The 19,519-nt window shown below is 42.2% G+C and overlaps 1 protein-coding gene across 1 annotated transcript; it reads right to left on the reverse strand.

The window, feature by feature from the left end:
* Window positions 1–1,602: 1,602 nt before the first annotated feature.
* On the reverse strand, window positions 1,603–2,574 carry LOC119842189 (olfactory receptor 11A1-like). The gene has a single exon (XM_038370095.2). The coding sequence runs from the start codon at window positions 2,572–2,574 to the stop codon at window positions 1,603–1,605; it is 972 nt and encodes a 323-aa protein (XP_038226023.2).
* Between the last annotated feature and the right edge of the window lie 16,945 nt (window positions 2,575–19,519).

Raw genomic sequence — 19,519 nt, forward strand, 5'->3', positions numbered from 1 at the left:
TTCCAATTTTTCCACATCCTTCTTGTAGTGTGGAGCCCAAAACTGGACAAAGTCCTCCAGATGAGTCCTCACCAATGCCGAATAGAGGGGAATGATCATGTCCCTCGATCTACTGGCAATGCTCCTACTTATACAGCTGAAAATGCCATTAGCCTTCTTGGCAACAAGGGCACATTGTTGAGTCATATCCAGCTTCTTGTCCACAGTAAGCCCTAGGTTACATGAGTCAGAATGTACAAAATCATAACCCCAAGTCACAGAGACCCCTTTGGGACTGTCATCTGACGTGCTGAAACTACCTCTGTATCCATTTTCCGTGTGAGTTTGGGCCTTCAGAACTCTGCCTTGTGAAGCCAGACATGCCAGTCTGCTCCAACACAGACCCAGGGTCTGAACCACATGCTCCAAAGCTGCAGACTCAACTGAAAACAGCTTAAGATGTCCTTTTGTCTCTAGTACCCATACACCCAGCTCTCAATGGGATCCAAACCCCAAATAAATCCATTTTACTCTCTATAAGCTTATACAGAGTAAACTCACAAATTGTCCGCCCTCTATAACACTGATAGAGAGATATGCACAGCTGTTTGCTCCCCAGGACTCACAGAGAATTGAATTTTGACTCTATGCCCTAATCCATTCTCCCTGAAACTTAACTTGAAAAGATGTATAGCACAGGTTTGACGTCCCTCAGCTCTAGAAACTTGTCCCATGGCTGAGGGCAATTGGAGTGTTCTGCAAGCATGCTGGCTCCCATCTATACTGTTTTGTGAATGTGGTACCATTGTGCAAATATATGCAATTTCTGTGCATAAAATCCTAGCAAAACTGATTTTATTAAGAATAAAAAGTAGGATTTCAGTGGTTCCAAGTAATAACAGACAGAACAAAGAAAATTTCCAAGTAAAATAAAACAAAACACACAAGTCTAAGCCTAATACATTAAGAAACTGATTACAGATAAAATTCCACCCTTAGACATATTTCAATAAGCTTCTTTCACAGACTGGACTCCTTCCTAGTCTGGGCCCAATCCTTTCCCCTTGTACAGTTCTTGTTAGCTCCAGCTCAGGAGGTAACTAGGGGATTTTTCATGACTGGAACCTCCTTTCTTCTGTTCCACCCCCTTACATAGCTTTGGCACAAGACAGGAATCTTTTGTCTCTCTGGGTCCTCACCCCTCCTTCTAAATGGAAAAGCACCAGGATTAAGATGGATTCCAGTACCAGGTGACATGGTCACATGTCCTGTGAGACCCCAAGCCTTTACTCTTCCTGGCCTGACTCACAGGAAGTTTTGCAAGTAAACAGACCCATTTACAAACAATTGTCCTAGTTGATGGGAGCCATCAAGATTCCAAACCACCATTAATGGCCCACAATTTGCTCAATTACAATAGGACCTAAGAATTATATTTAATATTTCTAGTTTCAGATACATGAATGATACATTTATACAAATAGGATGACCACACTCAGTAGATTATAAATGATATCTTACAAGAGACCTTTTGCATAAATCATATTCAAGTTACATTATATTCACACTCATTAGCATATTTTCATAAAATCATATGGACTGCAACATCACATATATATTAAGTTAACATTTTGAATTCCTGAAAAAGACAAAAGATCTAAGGAGAGATTTTCTCAAGGCTTTCTTTACCTCCTTGTTTCTCAGGCTGTAGATGAGGGGGTTGACCAAAGGTGTCAGGACTCCATAGAAGACTGAGAACACTTTGTTCAGGTCCCTCAGTGCATCAGTGTCCAATAGCAGATACACCAGGGTCAATGTCCCATAGAAAACTGTCACCACGATGAGGTGAGATGAGCATGTGGAAAAGGCCTTTTGCCTCATGGTCCTGGAAGGGATTCTCAGGATGTTGGAGATGATACAAACATAGGATGCCATCGTCAATAGAAATGGAGGCAATGTGAATATGGAGGAAGATATTAAACAAGCAACTTCCACTATGTGGGTGTCAGTGCAGGAGAGTTTTGTTATTGGATGAAAATCACAAAAGAAATGGTCAATTTCATTGGGGCCACAGAAAGTTAATTGTGACAACATAAATATAAAGATGGAAACAGACATAAATCCACCTATCCACAACCCAACCACTAGCTGGAGGCACAATCTGCCATTCATAAGTGCTGCATAATGCAGAGGTTTGCATATCGCTAAATACCGATCATAGGACATCACAGATAAAAGCAAACACTCTGTCCCTGCCAGAGAACCAAAGAAATAAAATTGAATGATGCATCCCATAACAGAAATAGACCTGTCCCCAGTCAGGAGACTGGCCAGCACCCTGGGCAGGATGGTGGAGGTGTAGCAGATCTCCAAGCAGGACAAGTTCCCCAAGAAGAAGTACATGGGGGTGTGAAGGTGAGGATCAGTCACAAGTAGTGCAATGATGAGGATGTTCCCAGCCATGGTCGCAATGTAGATCACTAGAAACAACAGAAAGAGAAGAATATGAAGTTGAGGGAGATCCCCAAATCCCAGGAGGATGAATTCCGTGATGGTCGTTTGATTTCCCTCGTGTATGTTTGTTGTCAGCTTCATCTAGGTGAAATAAAAGAAATCATGCAATTAAGAATCTAACATCCATTACAAAACAGTCATATTTTCTATTCTGGCTTCTCCCTGATGGTAACCATCCCAACTGTTGAGTCAAGACTCCAGAGGGTGGAGGCAGTTGAGGTACAAATTTTTTTAAAAAGGTAAAAGTTAACTGACATTGGAAATGTAACTACTGCCTGGTATCTCTATGATTGAATACATCTCACCTTCAGCTTCCTGAACATGTTTTTGTATTACTATAGCCACAATGTCTGAGGTTATCATTGTAGATTAAGGGGAATTAAATGTCACTCCATTGGCTTCGTAAGGAAACCTCAGTAAAATCCTATTGCTGGGCTGATACTTCATTTACCCATATTTACACGGCAGAGTCCACCATATTCCAGTAGAGTCGCCAAAAGAATTTGACTCCAGAGACCTATTATTATTGGCTGCACCGCTCCCTGACCTTGGGTTTATCACTTCCTCTCGCTGTGCCTCTCTTCCCTCCATTATATAATAGTTGATGATGATACCACTTATTGTTTTCGTAATGTGACCTGAAATTTAGGAAAGAAAAGCTGTCTACGTGTGCTTACATTCTCTTGTGTAAAATGGAGATATGATACTGAAGACACTCTTCAAAATTTTACTAGTTATGTCAGTGAATTTGCCTTATAACTTCTCATTGTTAGCAAACTGCTGTGAGACCGTGCATAACTCTCAATATACTTTATGAAGAAAAACTAAACATGTCTCAATGTCATATTTCCACCTCAATCTTGCAGAAATGGCTTTAATCTTTTGTTTAAAAACACACAGTGTTTTTAGACACTTCCTTTCCCCTGACCCCATATTACAGGGAGATCTTTCCCATGTGTCTCCTAATGGGAATCAGAGAGTAGGTTTCTTTATTGGCAAGGATTTGCAACCTTCTTTTTGAGAGCTATTCAATGCCTAAAATTTATGGGTAATATTTTCCAAACTGCCAGACTTTGAAAATTATTCATGTACCTACACCTCCAGATTGGACACTCAATCCCTTTAAACATCTGGTGCTGAGATACCATGTGGAAGAATCTAGGATGCATAGTTAGATTAAGGAGGTCTGCCAATGCTTCCTTGGCTAAGGTGGCTATCACATTTTGGGGAATATGTCTATGTCTGTTTTATCATTCCATTTTTTTTGTCAATGTCATTTTGAATTGGAACCATTATCCTGGATGGGAATAACTCTTTTGTAGAAGGAAACATGGAATGGGTCATGGGAAAGTCATGCCTTGGTAGCAGTGACAATACTATCAAGGGCCATCAACATTGAATGTCTCACGCCTGGTGAAACAGTGGGAGTTTTGAGAACTAGGAACCTTGGCCAGATGTTGCCCATATCCAAGTGCGTCAGCAGCACATGGAATTTAGAGGCTTGATTCCAGATATTTGGAACTGGCCCAACAAAGATACCAATGGGGCATTCATTAATCCAAACTGTTGAGTTTGTTGTCTGTTAGTTTCTTTCTTTGTTCTGTGTTTGCTACCTGACTGATATTATCATGTGGTCTGTTTTTTCTTGGGGGGATGGGATGGGGGGGGGGTCTGTGTTCTCAGCCTAGGGGCCTGATAGATACTTCTGGAGGCTTCCTAATGAGGCTTTGATCCCTAGACCCTTTAGCACCCATTAACCAGAAAGTGAAGCTACTCAGGGAGAACAGGAGTTTAAAAAGCCAGCTCCTAAGTGATCAAAGCGACCAGGAGCAGCAAAGAAGAGAGGTTTGTGAGGTAGTTTAGAGATGGAGTGAGAGAGCGAGATACAGCTGATTAGCATTCTCTAAACTTAGATCAATATGCCCTCCCTCACCCCTTCCACCCAAAAAACACAGAGAAACAATACCCAACAAAAAAAGCTGCAAAAGAAAAAATAATGCATGCAGAAGTCCAGAAGCAGAGTAGGGGCTATCCAGTTCATTGCACTGAATGCAGCAAGTACCATTACCTGCCTTGTGGGAAGATGGGGTATGTGTGCACTTGGTGCAAGGAGCTTATGACCCTCAGAGACCAAGTATAGGTTCTGGAGACCAGAGTGGCTGAACTGCAGGAGCTAAGGGCGATAGAGAAGTACATAGATAACATTTTCCAGGGCACAGCAGAGCTGTTTCACTCCCAGTCTGACAGTCTCTGTGCTGTTGAGGAGGATGAAAGTCTTGGAGAAGGAGAACACCAAAGTGGAGCAGAGAGAAACCCATAGTGGGACCCTCCCGCCAGATGAAGATGATGTCATGATGCCCTCTTGGCCTTAGTATACCTGTCCTGGGGGGGAGGGAAATCCTCATTTACTAAGACGAGCCAGGTAATAGTAATACAGATAGTAATAGAAGACTAGATAATTGAAATATAGATAGTTGGGTTTGTGATGACTGGGTGAACTGCATGGTGAATTGCCTGCTAGGTGCAAAGGTTGTGGATCTCTTGACACACCTAGGTTTATGAGAAATGCTGGAGAAGTGTACCACATATGTGCCAATGACATAGGAAAAGGTAGAAGAGAGTTACAGCAGCCCAAATTGTGGCAGGTATTTAAAAGATTAAAGTCCAGGACCTTCATGGTAGCATTCTCTGAAACATTTCCATTTTCACCCGTAGGGCCAGTTATACAGGCAGAACTTCAGGGTCTCAATGAGTGGATGAGATGATAGTATAGAGAGGAGGGGTATAGATTTATTAGGAATTGGGGAACTGTTTGGGGAAGGAGGAGCATATACAGGAAGGATGGTCTTCACCTAAACCAAAATAGCACCATATTTCTTGCATATAAAATTAAAAGTGTCGTAAAGGAGTTTTTAAACTAAGGGCTTGCAAAAATCAGCAGGTGCATCATAAAAACTTGGTGGAATGATGCTAATCAATGGGGCACAATAATACCAGGGTACAAAATGAATAGGAATGGCAGAGTAGTTCATGCAATTGGGGGAATGCCACTATCTGTGAAAAAAAAGTGTAGTAACATGAAATGTAGTCAAAAATCTTAAATGAATCAAACTGTACACTAGAATCTCTATGGATAGAAATTCCATGCTTGAACAGTAGGGATATACTAATGACAACCTAACCACAATGGTGAATGTGAACTGCTCAGAGACATTAGAGAGGCTATGAAAATAGAAAACTCAACAATAATGGGGGAACTGCACAAAAATGAGGATGCTAACTCAAAGTACATTAAAAGGAACTGTCTGCAAAGTGAAATGCCTTTAAGCTGCATAGAAACTTATTCAAAACCCCACAATAGAGTCTCGAATTAAATATGTTTCAGAGTAGCAGCCGTGTTAGTCTGTATTCGCAAAAAGAAAAGGAGTACTTGTGGCACCTTAGAGACTAACAAATTTATTTGAGCATAAGCTTTCATGAGCTACAGCTCACTTCATCGAATGCATCCGATGAAGTGAGGTGTAGCTCACGAAAGCTTATGCTCAAATAAATTTGTTAGTCTCTAAGGTGCCACAAGTACTCCTTCAAATTAAATACATACTCCAATTTTTTTTAAAAAAATGACATAGTAAGAAGATCAAAAAAGTGCCACCATAGCTAAACAACAAAGTAAAAGAAGTGGTTAGAAGCAAAGGTAATTTGTTGGGAAAAGTCAACAAGGTTTTTGTAAAGGGAAATCATGCCTCACCAATCTACTAGAAGTATTTGAGGGGGTCAATAAGCATGTGGACAAGGATCCAGTGGATATAGTGTACTTAGATTTTCAGAAAGCCTTTGACAAGGTCCCTCACCAAAGGATCTTAAGCTGTCATGGGACAAAAGGGAAGGTCTTCTTATAGATCAGAAACTGGTTGCAAGATAGGAAACAAAGGGTAGGAATAAATGGTCAGTTTTTGGAATGGAGAGAGGTAAATAGTGGTGTTCCCCACCAGTGTGTACTGGGACCAGAACTATTTAACATATTCATAAATGATCTGGGAAAAAAGGATAAAAAGTGAGATGGCAAAATTTGCAGATGATACAAAAGTACTGAAGATAGTTAATTCCAAAGCAGACCTACAAAGAGCATAAGAACAGCCATACTGGCTCAGACCAAAAGTCCATGTAGCCCAGTATTCTCTCTTGCAACAGTGGCCAATGCCAGGTGCCCCAGAGGGAGTGAACCTAACAGATAGTGATCAGTGATCTCTCTCCCACCATCCATCTCCACCCTCTGACAAAAAGAGGCTAGGGACACCATTCCTTACCCATCCTGGCTAATAGCCATTAATGGACTTAACCTCCATGAATTTATCCAGTTGTCTTTCAAACCCTGTTATAGTCCTAGCCTTCACAACCTCCTCAGGCAAGGAGTTCCACAGGTTGACTGTGTGCTGTGTGAAGAAGAACTTCCTTTTATTTGTTTTAAACCTGCTACCCATTAATTTCATTTGGTGGCCCCTAGTTCTTATATTATGGGAACAAGTAAATAACTTTTCCTTATTCACTTTCTCCACACCACTCATGATTTTATATACCTCTATCATATCCTCCCTTAGTTTCCTCTTTTCCAGGCTGAGAAGTCCAAGCCTCTTTAATCTCTCCTCATATGGGACCCGTTCCAAACCCCTAATAATTTTAGTTGCCCTTTTCTGAACCTTTTCTAATGCCAGTATATCTTTTTTGAGATGAGGGGACCACATCTGTACGCAGTATTAAAGATTTGGGCATACCATGGATTTATATAAGGGCAATAAAGTATTCTCCATCTTAGTCTCTATCCCTTTTTTAATGATTCCTAACATCCTGTTTGCTTTTTTGACTGCCGCTGCACACTGCATGGACATCTTCAGAGAACTATCCACGATGACTTGAAGATCTTTCTCCTGATTTGTTGTATCTATATTAGCACCCATCATGTATAGTTGGGGTTATTTTTTTCTAATGTGAATTACTTTACATTTATCCACATTACATTTCATTTGCCATTTTGTTGCCCAATCACTTAGTTTTGTGAGACTTTTTGAAGTTCTTCACAGTCTGCTTTCGTCTTAACTATCTTGAGCAGTTTAGTATCATCTGCAAACTTTGCCACCTCACTGTTTACCCCTTTCTTCAGATAATTTATGAATAAATTGAATATGATTGGTCCTAGGACTGACCCTTCAGAAACACCACTAGTTACCCCTCTCCATTCTGAAAATTTACCATTTATTCCTACCCTTTGTTCCCTGTCTTTTAACCAGTTCTCAGTCTATGAAAGGATCTTCCCTCTTATCCCATGACAACTTAATTTACATAAGAGCCTTTGGTGAGAGACCTTGTCAAAGGCTTTCTGGAAATCTAGATGACCTCCTGAGGTCCCTTCTAACCCTGGTAGTCTATGATTCTATGAAATTAATCATAGACTACCAGGGTTAGAAGGGACCTCAGGAGTCAAACTTTGGAATGCTTTGCCAGAAGATGTTGTGAAGGCCAAGACTATAACAGGGTGCAAAAAAGAACTAGATAAATTCATGGAGAATAGGTCCATCAATGGCTATTAGCCAGGATGGGCATGGATGGTATCCCTAGGCTCGGTTTCCCAGAAGTTGGGAAAGGGTGACAGGGGATGGATCGCTTGATGATTACCTGTTCTTTTCATTCCCTCTGGGGCACCTGGCATTGGCCACTGTCAGAAGATAGGATGCTGGGTTAGCTAGACCTTTGGTCTGACTCATTATGGCCATTCTTATGTTCTTATATGCTTATGTGCTATAAAAACTGGAAGTTAAATCCTATCAAGGAAAAGAGAAAGGAGCATAAACTCTGACAAGTCAAGTGTACAAGTGTAAGTAGGCAGGCCAAAAAGAATTTGAAGAGCAACTTGCTAAAAAAGTGAAAAAAATTGCAGCAAAATTGTTTCTAAGTACATAAGAAGCAGGAAACTTGCTAAAACATTTGTGGGATAAGTGGATGATCAAGTGTCAAAAGAGTGATCAAGGAAGTCAAGGCTATTGTGGATAAACTAAATGAATTCCTTTTTTCGGTCTTCATGGTAGAGGATGAGGGAGATTCCCACACCTGAGCTATTCTTTTTAGGTGACAAATCTGAGGAATTGTCCAAGATTGAGGTGTCAGTTGAGGAGGTTTTGGAACAAATTGATAAATTAAACAGTAATAAATCACCAGAAACAGATGGTATTCGCCCAAGAGGTCAGAAGGAAATCCTATGTGAAATTGCAGAACTATTAAGTGTGGTGTCATTTAAATCAGCTTCTGCACCAGATGACTGGAGGATAGTTAATGTGCTGCCTATTTAAAAAAAAAACTCCAGAGGACATCCTGGCATTTACAGGCTGGTAAGCCAAACTTCACTACCAAGCAAATTGGTTGAAATTATGGTAAAGAACAGAATTTTCAGACACATATATAAAATGAATTGTTGGGGAAGAGTCAATATAGTTTTTTAAAGGGAAATCATGCCTCACCAATCTATAAGAATTCTTTGAGGATGTCAACAAGCATGTTAAAAGGAGGCTGCTAGGCAACTCTCCAACACCACGTTCTACAAGCATTACCCTCTGATCCCACTGAGGGTTACCAAAAGAAACTACACCATTTCTGAAGAAACTCCCTGAAAAAGCACAAGAACAAATCCACACAGATGCACCCCTGGAACCCCGACCTGGGGTATTCTATTTGTTACCCAAGATCCATAAACATGGAAATCCTGGACGCCCCATCATCTCAGGCATTGGCACAGACAGCAGGATTGTCTGGCTATGTAGACTCCCTTCTCAGGCCCTACGCTCACCAGCACTCCAAGCTATCTTTGAGACACCACTGACTTCCTGAGGAAACTACAGTCCATCGGTGATCTTCCTGAAAACACCATCCTAGCCACTATGGTTGTAGAAGCCCTCTACACCAACATTCCACACAAAGATGGACTACAAGCCATCAGAAACAGTATCCCCGATAATGTGACGGCAAACCTGGTGGCTGAACTTTGTGACTTTGTCCTCACCCATAATTATTTCACATTTGGGGACAATGTAGACCTTCAAATCAGCGGCACTGCGATGGGTACCCGAATGGCCCCACAGTATGCCAACATTTTTATGGCTGACTTAGAACGCTTCCTCAGCTCTCGTCCCCTAATGCCCCTACGCTACTTGCACGACACCGATGACACCTTCATCATCTGGACCCATGGAAAAGAAGCTCTTGAGGAATTCCACCATGATTTCAATAATTTCCATCCCACCATCAACCTCAGCCTGGACCAGTCCACACAAGAGATCCACTTCCTGGACACTACGGTGCTAATAAGCGATGGTCACAAACACCACCCTATACCGGAAACCTACTTACCACTATTCCTGCCTACATGCCTCCAGCTTTCATCCAGACCACACCACACGATCCACTGTCTACAGCCAAGCTCTATGATACAACCGCATTTGCTCCAACCCCTCAGACAGAGACAAACACCTACAAGATCTCTATCAAGCATTCTTACAACTACAATACCCACCAGCTGAAGTGAAGAAACAGATTGACAGAGCCAGAAGAGTACCCAGAAGTCACCTACTACAGGGCAGGCCAAACAAAGAAAATAACAGAACGCCACTAGCCATCACCTTCAGCCCCCAACTAAAACCTCTCCAACACATCATCAAGGTTCTACAACCTATCCTGAACGATGACCCATCACTCTCACAGATCTTAGGAGACAGGCCAGTCCTTGCTTACAGACAGCCCCCCAACCTGAAGCAAATACTCACCAGCAACCATACACCACACAACAAAATCACTAACCCAGGAACCTATCTTTGCAACAAAGCCCGTTGCCAATCGTGTCCACATAGCTATTCAGCGGACACCATCATAGGGCCTAATCACATCAGCCACAGTATCAGAGGCTCGTTCACCTGCACAGCTACCAATGTGATATATGCCATCATGTGCCAGCAATGCCCCTTCAGCCATGTACATTAGTCAAACTGGACAGTCTCTACGTAAAAGAATCAATGGACATAAATCAGGCATCAAGAATTATAATATTCAAAAACCAGTTGGAGAACACTTCAATCTCATTGGTCACTTGATTACAGACCTAAAAGTTGCAATTCTTCAAAAAAAAAAAATTCAAAAACAGACTCCAATGAGAGACTGCTGAATTGGAATTAATTTGCAAACTGGATACAATTAACTTAGTCTTGAATAAAGACTGGGAGTGGATGTGTCATTACACAAAGTAAAACTATTTCCCCATGTATATTCCCCCCCTCCACCCCTCACTGTTCCTCAGATGTTCTTGTCAACTGCTGGAAATGGCCCACCTTGATTATCACTACAAAAGGTTTCCACCCTCCCCTTACCCCGCTCTCCTGCTGGTAACAGCTCACCTTAAGTGATCACTCTTGTTACAGTGTGTATGGTAACACCCATTGTTTCATGTTCTCCATGTATATAAATCTCCCCATTCTGTTTTCCTCTGAATGCATCTGATGAAGAGAGCTGTAGCTCACGAAAGCTTATGCTGAAATAAATTTGTTAGTCTCTAAGGTTCCACAATTACTCCTTTTCTTTTTGCGAATACAGGCTAACATGGCTGCTACTCTGAAATCAGTGGATATAGTATACTTAGACTTTCAGAAAGCCTTTGACAAGTTCCCTCACCTAAGACTTTTAAGCAAAGTAAGTGGTCAAGGGATAACAAAGAAGATCTTCTCGTAGATCACTAACTGGTTAAAAGAGAGGAAACAAAGAGTAGGAGTATGTAATAGGGAGAAAGTCTGAGACATAAGCCCTTCTATGAGAGACCTGGTATAAGGCAGAACCTGCTTAAATAATCTGACAAAAACTGATATTGGAAAAATACACATTCCTAAAAAGTGGTAAGTACAGAGTACTCACACCAATTAGTACTCATCCCCTATTCATGAACCCAGTGCCATAAAAAATCAAGCCTACAGTTAAAATCCAATATTTCAGAATTCAGACAAAGACTTTGGAATAGTTACACACACACACAGAGGCACACAACCCCATGCACGCAGTTAGAGAGGTGTGTATGCTCTAGTAAGGAGAATCTAACAATTTTCCAGTGGGTGCAGGAGCATGATTCACAATCAGTGGGAACATGAAATGCAGAACCTGGGGCCAGCCAGAAGATAATTATCCCATCTTAGAATTTTGACCGAATGCAGAATGCAGAAGTTGAGGATTGTGAAAGGTTGAAAGTTATTTCAATGGAACATATTCAACAAATTGCCATAGAGAGAAATTTCCAATAGGAAAAATGGGGCAAATAGGTTGAAATTCTAATTGTTCTCTGTGACTGACTTGATGACAATCCATACAAAGAAGATTATGACTGTGTTTCATTCTGAAGCATATTAAGCCTGAAAATAAGAATGGAGCTGTACAAAATGTGGAAACATGGACAACTAGATAAGGATGACTAGAAAAGTATACAACAAGGATGTAGGGCCACAATTTGAAAGGTAAGGTGCAAAATGACTTGCACCTAGCAAGGAACATAAAAGGCAATAAGAAGAGGAATTATAAGTCATCAAGGTTCCTTTCCCACTCTGAACTCTAGGGTACAGATGTGGGGACCTGCATGAAAGACCCTCTAAGCTTATTTTTACCAGCTTAGGTTAAACTTCCCCAAGGTACAAACTGTTTTACCTTACGTCCCTGGACTTTATGCTGCCACTACCAAAGTGTGTAACAAAAATAACAGGGGAAGTGCCCGCTTGGAAATGTCTCCCCCACAAAATATCCACCCAAGCACTACACCCCCTTTCCTGGGGAACGCTTGATAAAAATCCTCACTAATTTGCATAGGTGAACACAGACCCAAACCCTTGGATCTTAAGAACAATGAAAAAGCAATCAGGTTCTTAAAAGAAGAATTTTAATTAAAGAAAAAGTAAAAGAATCACCTCTGTAAAATCAGGATGGTAAATACCTTACAGGGTAATTAGATTCAAAACACAGAGAATCCCTCGAGGCAAAACCTTAAGTTACAAAAAGACACAAAATCAGGAATATCTATTCCATTCAGCACAACTTATTTTATCAGCCATTTAAACAAAACATAATCTAATGCATATCTAACTAGATTGCTTACTAACTCTTTACAGGAGTTCTGACCTGCATTCCTGCTGTGGTCTCAGCAAAAGCATCACCCAGACAGAGAGGACACACAGAGCATTTGTTCTCCCCCCCCCTCCAGCTTTGAAAGTATCTTGTCTCCTCATTGGTCATTTTGGTCAGGTGCCAGCGAGGTTATCTTAGCTTCTTAACCCTTTACAGGTGAAAGGGTTTTTCCTCTGGCCAGGATGGATTTAAAGGTGTTCACTCTTCCCTTTATATTTATGACATAAGTACATTAACAGCAAGAAAAAAGAAATGAAAGAGCAGGTCATCTACTTAGTAGGGGATGTGAGCTTATAACAGATGATATCAAGAAGGCTGACAAATCTGCACAACCACCCTCACAATAAAACAACTTTCTCACACAATAACCCGAAACACACATAGCCTCTCACTGCAGCACACACCCACACAGATCAACTCAAATCTGCCAGTATAACAGAACCCCCCCACAAAACATCACAGCCACTCATGCTGCAACTCAACCAGCATACACAGTAAACCTAATCACACATAGCCCACTACCAAAACACAAATCCCTTATTAAAACCACACAAATATCAAAACAAACGTTTCAGTACAATACAATCTACGCATAAATTGACACAAACAACTACACAGCTTCACTAGCACACACAATAACCCCAAATATCACTCTGAACACCAAACTGTCCTTTGAATCTGTATCAGATAATACAAAGAGTTACAAGAATGATTCAGAACTCTTTCTCTTTAGCATTTCTCCAGGATCCATTATCAGTGGGACTCACAGTCTGTTGTTGGCCAGTTTTTTAGTTCTCATCCATTTTGGGTTATTTTTTAATACACATGAGTTTCCAAATTACCTTTGTGTGGCAGAACAGGCTTTCAGTTCCTAGCAAAGGACTTAGCCGATTGCCTCCAGGGTTAGAAGCCTGCCACAGTGACCTAGCTGACAGGGCAGCTAAAAATCAGGTAACATTTAGAAGAAGAAGTTCTTCAGACAAATTTGGAAGAAATAGCTCTAACTTTTAAAAGCCTTTGATTAATCACTAAAAGATGAAAACTGAGATATCACTCTCTTTTTCCCTCCGTACCCACCTACCTCCCTCTTTTTGCCTCCCATCCAAATCCTTGGATTTTCTGTTCTTTTTTGTCTTCTTTCTATTCTAGTTTTGTTTTGTGGGGGAAGTCAATAAATTATAAACACATCAAGAAATATAAAGAAATGTGCTCACTTAAAAGTGCATTACAATAACTGGGTTAACATGGAAAATGCATGAAGTTTTAAGCATTTTAAGGAGTTGATAGGGAAACAATTCCTCTCTCACTTACCCCAGTATAAATCAGGAATAGCTGCACTGAATCCAGGAGAGATGCACTGCTCAAAAACTGGGGTAAGTAAGAGGAGAATGACACCAAAGGAGAGGTATCTTCTTCTTCTTCTTTGGTTGTTTAATGTCCCTATATGAGGTCCTATCTAATGCAGCTGCACAGACACAGATTATCACTTTCACAGCACCATTCCCCATGTGCTGCGTTGCAATCACCTCTATATGTTTTGGTGCCCACATGGGAATTATTCCCAAATAGAATCTACTGTGGCATTGCCAGGCAACCTGAGTCACCTTGATAACAAATGGCTAAGAGGTCACCCTTCTGGAAAAACACAAGGTTTTGTGCCGCATCCGATAGAGGTATGGGTTTAGAATGGACAGCTTCAATCTGAGGGGCTGGAAAAGCTGAGACTGAGCTGACTGGTCATGAGATATAGCAGCAGAGAGGGCCAATATGATTATGGTTCCTAAGGCTTTGCTTTGCATTGGCTGTGCTATAGAGTGGTGCCATGGTGCTATTATGTGATGAGGACATGGTGATGCAGCATCAGAATGAGGAGAGATTAATCAGATTGGGATTTTTCATCTTGGAAAAGAGATGACTAAGGGGGATATGATAGAGGTTTATAAAATCATGATGGGTATGGAGAAAGTAAATAAGGTAGTGTTATTTACTCCTTCACATAACACAGGAATTAGGGCTCACCAAATGAAATTAATAAGATGCAGGTTTAATACAAAAGAAAGGAAATATTTGTTCACACAATGCACAGTTAACCTGTGGAACTCTCTGCCACAGGATTTTGTTTAGGCCAAGACTTTAATAGGGTTAAAAAAGAGCTAGATATATTCATGGAGGATAGGCCCATCAATGGCTATTAGCCAGGTTGGACAGGGATGAAAAACCATGCTCTGAAGTGTCCCTAACCTCTCATTGCCAGAAGCTGGGACTGGTGACAGGGGATGGATCATTTGATGATTACCTGTTCTGTTCATTCCTGCTGGGGCATCTGGCATTGGCCAATGTCAGAGACAGGATACTGGGCTATTTGGTCTCATCCAGTATGGCCATTCTTATGTTCTTATGTAGAATGCAGATTTTGTAAAAGGGCAGCCAGTCTGGGGAACCCTGGTAATAGGAGACCCTCCATCAGCCTAATTTCCCCCTTGGAAGCACTGTAATTCCTCCTGTATCTCCCATGTCTCTGATGAAGTTAGACCTTCATTACCTCTTTCCTATTCCTTCTTTCCTTCAACATTTCAGGCTTTCCCTTACCCTTTCTGCATGCATGAGAGAAGGCAAATGTTTCTTCTCTCTTTTCCTCCTCCTGAATGCTGAGTATCTTTGTTCCCTCTTCATTTCCATGCCCTTCCTAGGGTGTGATCCTCCTACCACAATGAATGAGTTCAAAGAGTATTTTACATTGTGGCCATCAGGAAGAACAGGGTTGTGGGTGGAATCTGGATGGAGCTTTTCTGTTTCTCCATCTATCACATTCGATAATAGGGATTGCTCCTCTTTGCCATCCATCCATCGCTCTTCCATAATTCTACAACAGCCTGGAAAAAGCATCTCCAATATGTACTCTCCATGACAGACACATATGGCAACCCCAAAATCCTTGGAAAAGTCAGAGCCACACATTGAGGGACTTGAATTCTTACTGAGGCAAACTTCCTGTGAAGTTAATTGAACAACACACATGAGTCACAATGAGGTCCGAGGACTCACAGACAATTGAATTTTGACTCTATGCCCTAATCCATTCTCCCTGAAACTTAACGTGAAAAGATTTATAGCACAGGGTTGACATCCCTCAGCTCTAGAAGCTTGTCCCATTGCTGAGGGCAATTGGAGTGTCCGTGCATGCTGCAACCATGCTGGCTCCCATCTCTCCTCTTTGGTGGATAAGTAAGACATCAGAGAGCTTTGTGAATGTAGTGCCATAAGGTAAATATGCAATATTTATGTGCAGAAAACCCTGTCTCCCTCTAGAGTCTGGACCAAGCATATATATCAGCCTGCCACTAATTTACATATTGTTGCGAATTATACCTGATCGGTCACGCACGGTTCAAGTTTTAGGCTGAGGCACCAAAAACCAGGTCCACATCTGCAGAGTTTCCAGTCTGTGTTTAATGCATTACGCTCGAGCGTGGTGCCCCCCCGCTAGTCAGGAGGGGACCCCGTATACAGTTTATGCAAAGCTTATATACCATCTGACATCGCGTGCTGCCCTCGTGCATCGGCATCCTTAACCAATGAATTCCATCCTCACCCCATCCTCAGCCACTCTCTGGTGAGTGCTTTCTCGTGTTCTGAGAATGTCAACAACTTTATCATTAAAACGGAACATGCAGTTACACAACGTGCCTCGCATACCACAAAGACAGGAAGGACAACAGTTTCAAGGCCCGAAACGATTCCCCAAATGTGCTGCGGTCTGTGCTGAACAGTTTCAAGGCCCGAAACGATTCCCCAAATGTGCTGCGGTCTGTGCTGCACAGACAGTGGCTGGCGCCAAAAGGTGCCAGCTCTGCACATATTAGCTTTTCCCTCAACAGTCCTCCCTTTTTTTTTTGTACGTCAGTTAACACGATATAGGAGCTGAGTAACCACGATGAAGGACTAATAACTGCGAATAACACATTTTACAACATTGAAGGCATACAAATAACACGGCAAAGAAAACAGCAATCAATATGAACATGTACAGAGCACGTCTTCCCCAGACCCCAAGATCCGGCATCCATGATGTGAGCCAATTCCATACTTCCTGCAATCCAGTACTGGTATTATCAAGACTGGTGTGATGAAATAAAGTCGCCTGTTGCTTGAGGATATGGATATCAGTCTCTACCCTATGGTGTTGATTTATAAAAACACAACAGCTGGAGTTAACTAAAGCGCATACCCCACCCTGATTAGCGAGGAGGTAATCTAATGCTAAGCGATTTTGCAGGGTTGTTTGAGATAATTGTGTGACTTCAGTTTGGAGGGCAGATAAAGCATCTGCAGTGGCATTGGCCATCTGCTCTAAGGCAGCAGAAATATTAACTATAGCTTTTTCTAGCTCACTTACTCCTAACCATGGCAGAAACCAGCGCGCAAAGGAATGAAAACCCGTGGGCCGCTCGATAAGGGAATTAAAAGGGATACTTCGCCGATCCCTCCATACTATACTGCGAATTTCTTTTCGTGTTAGACTCTGATAAACTGTTACAGCAGGGATTATTGCTCCTAGGGTGCAGGTACCATACCATCCTACTGGAAGAACTTTATAGGCTGTGTGGTTACACAACCAATACCACCCTGATCCTTCAGGGATGGGCCAAGGGGCCCTTGAATAATTTGAAACGGTTGCCATCCCCGAACTAATTTTGATAGTACGATTGCACCCCATAAAAGTTCCTACAAAATTCCCATTTTCAGGATTCCAATTTCTTCTAACACAGATTGCATAATTGCCCTGGGCCACCATGTCAATAGACCATGTTTGAATAGTGATATTCCAATGAAAGGTAGTATTAGCCCATAATATAGACAAACGCGTTTCATTAGTAGGGATAGGGACCCCCACCAATGGAATTCCCTGACTAATATATGTGGGGGTATGGATACATATCCAACATTGTGTTTGATTTATATTCTGCGTAATAGCCCGAGTCAAATTCAAAAAACTATTACCTGCCCACCCTTGTACTGGACTTGGGAGTAGGGGGAAAAACTCCCGGGCCAACCATACCAATAGTAACATCCGCCCCGGTACCATACAAAACCCCCTATTCCCAATATACAAGTCCAAAAGAGAAATACAAGAAGTCCTGGTGGGCTGTGAAGATTCCAGTAATTGGAGGGTTCGGTCCACGGGTTGGTTGTAATATTCATCCGTGGAATGGCTCGTACGCTGGATCACTCGGGTCCTGGGGAGGCGCTGTCGCTGCTTTAACGTAGTTGTGGTGGATCCACGAGCTCTTTCCTGCAACCTTTAAAGCAAAATAAGTACATAACAGAACTTGATACGGCCCCTCCCACCTAGGTTCCAAGGGGTCTGTGTGGGGAATCCTTTTTACCATAACCCAATCCCCTGTCTTAAATGAGTGAATTTGCAATCCCAACGGTGCAGTTTGACACAATTGAGCTTTAAATTGATTATCAATCAGCTCCTTTTGTAACCTAGCAACATATTTGGCCAGAGTTTCGTCACCATCCAAGAGACTAGCATGTGCTGGAACGTAGGTTCCTGGAATTAAAGCGGGTCTACCAAATAACACCTCAAATGGGGACAGGCCCAGGGGCATGCGCGGTGTCCGCTTTATATGCCATAAGACGATTGGCAGGATTTCCGACCATTTAAGTCCAGTTTCCTTACAGAACTTTGCTATCATTGTCTTTACTGTTCAGTTCATGCGTTTCACCTGACCAGCAGACTGAGGGTGATACGGAGTATGTAATTGTCGAGTGATTCCCAAACATTTATACAGTTCCTCCAAAATTTTCGCAGTAAAGTGCGAGCCTCGATCTGTATCTATAACTTCAGGAACACCAAACCTAGGTACAATATCCTTCATTAGAAACTTAATTACAGACCTCACATCTGCTTTCCTCGTCGGTACCGCTTCAGGCCACCCAGATAGCTGGTCCACTATAACGAGAAGGTGATGGAATCCTGAACACTTGGGCATGTCTGCATAATCCATTTGCAGACGCTGAAACGGAAAATTCGCCCAAGGTCTCCCCCCCCGCGAACTGGCATCAGACCGAGTCATAGCAGAGAATGCCAAACAAGTTGAACAGGATCCAAGAATACGCTTCACCACAGGATAAATGTGTGGTGCCGCCCAGGATTGGAGTATGGCAGCCACTGTGCCTTGAATACCAGCATGGCCCAGGGAATGAAAATAATGAGCAGCTGCCAGTAAATAACGACGGGGAAGGATAGGTTTGCCCCCGATTCGCCAAATTTTGTCCGCGCCCTCCACTCCCTCCCAAAGTTTCCACTCGCCCAATTCCTCCAAGGATACATCAGTGTACATTAATGTCCAATCCGCAGGTGGGAAAGACCCATCCAAGGGGAGGGTAACCGACACAGAAAGAGGTTGTAGAGCTGCCACTTTTGCGGCTGAATCAGCTAACGCGTTACCTTGAGAAACAGCACTATCGGAGTGCTTGTGTGCATAGCAATGTACCACTGCCACCTGGCGTGGAACTAAAATAGCTTCTAGCAACGCGGCAATCAAGGGACCATTAGCTATTTTTGCACCTGATGAAGTTAGAAATCCATGCTGTTTCCAAAGCTGGCCTGTAGCATGACAAACTCCGAAAGCATATCTCGAGTCTGTGTAAATGGTAGCAGTTTTTCCCGCGGACAATAAGCAAGCTCTCGTGAGCGCATACAACTCTGCACCCTGGGCACTAAATGATGGCGGTAAAGGAGCGGCTTCTATAACATCGGTCTTGGAAGTCACTGAATACCCCGAAACCCGATAGCCATCTAAATAATAGGAGGACCCATCTG

This window comes from Dermochelys coriacea, chromosome 13 (assembly GCF_009764565.3).
Source record: "Dermochelys coriacea isolate rDerCor1 chromosome 13, rDerCor1.pri.v4, whole genome shotgun sequence".
NCBI classification, from domain to species: domain Eukaryota; kingdom Metazoa; phylum Chordata; order Testudines; family Dermochelyidae; genus Dermochelys; species Dermochelys coriacea.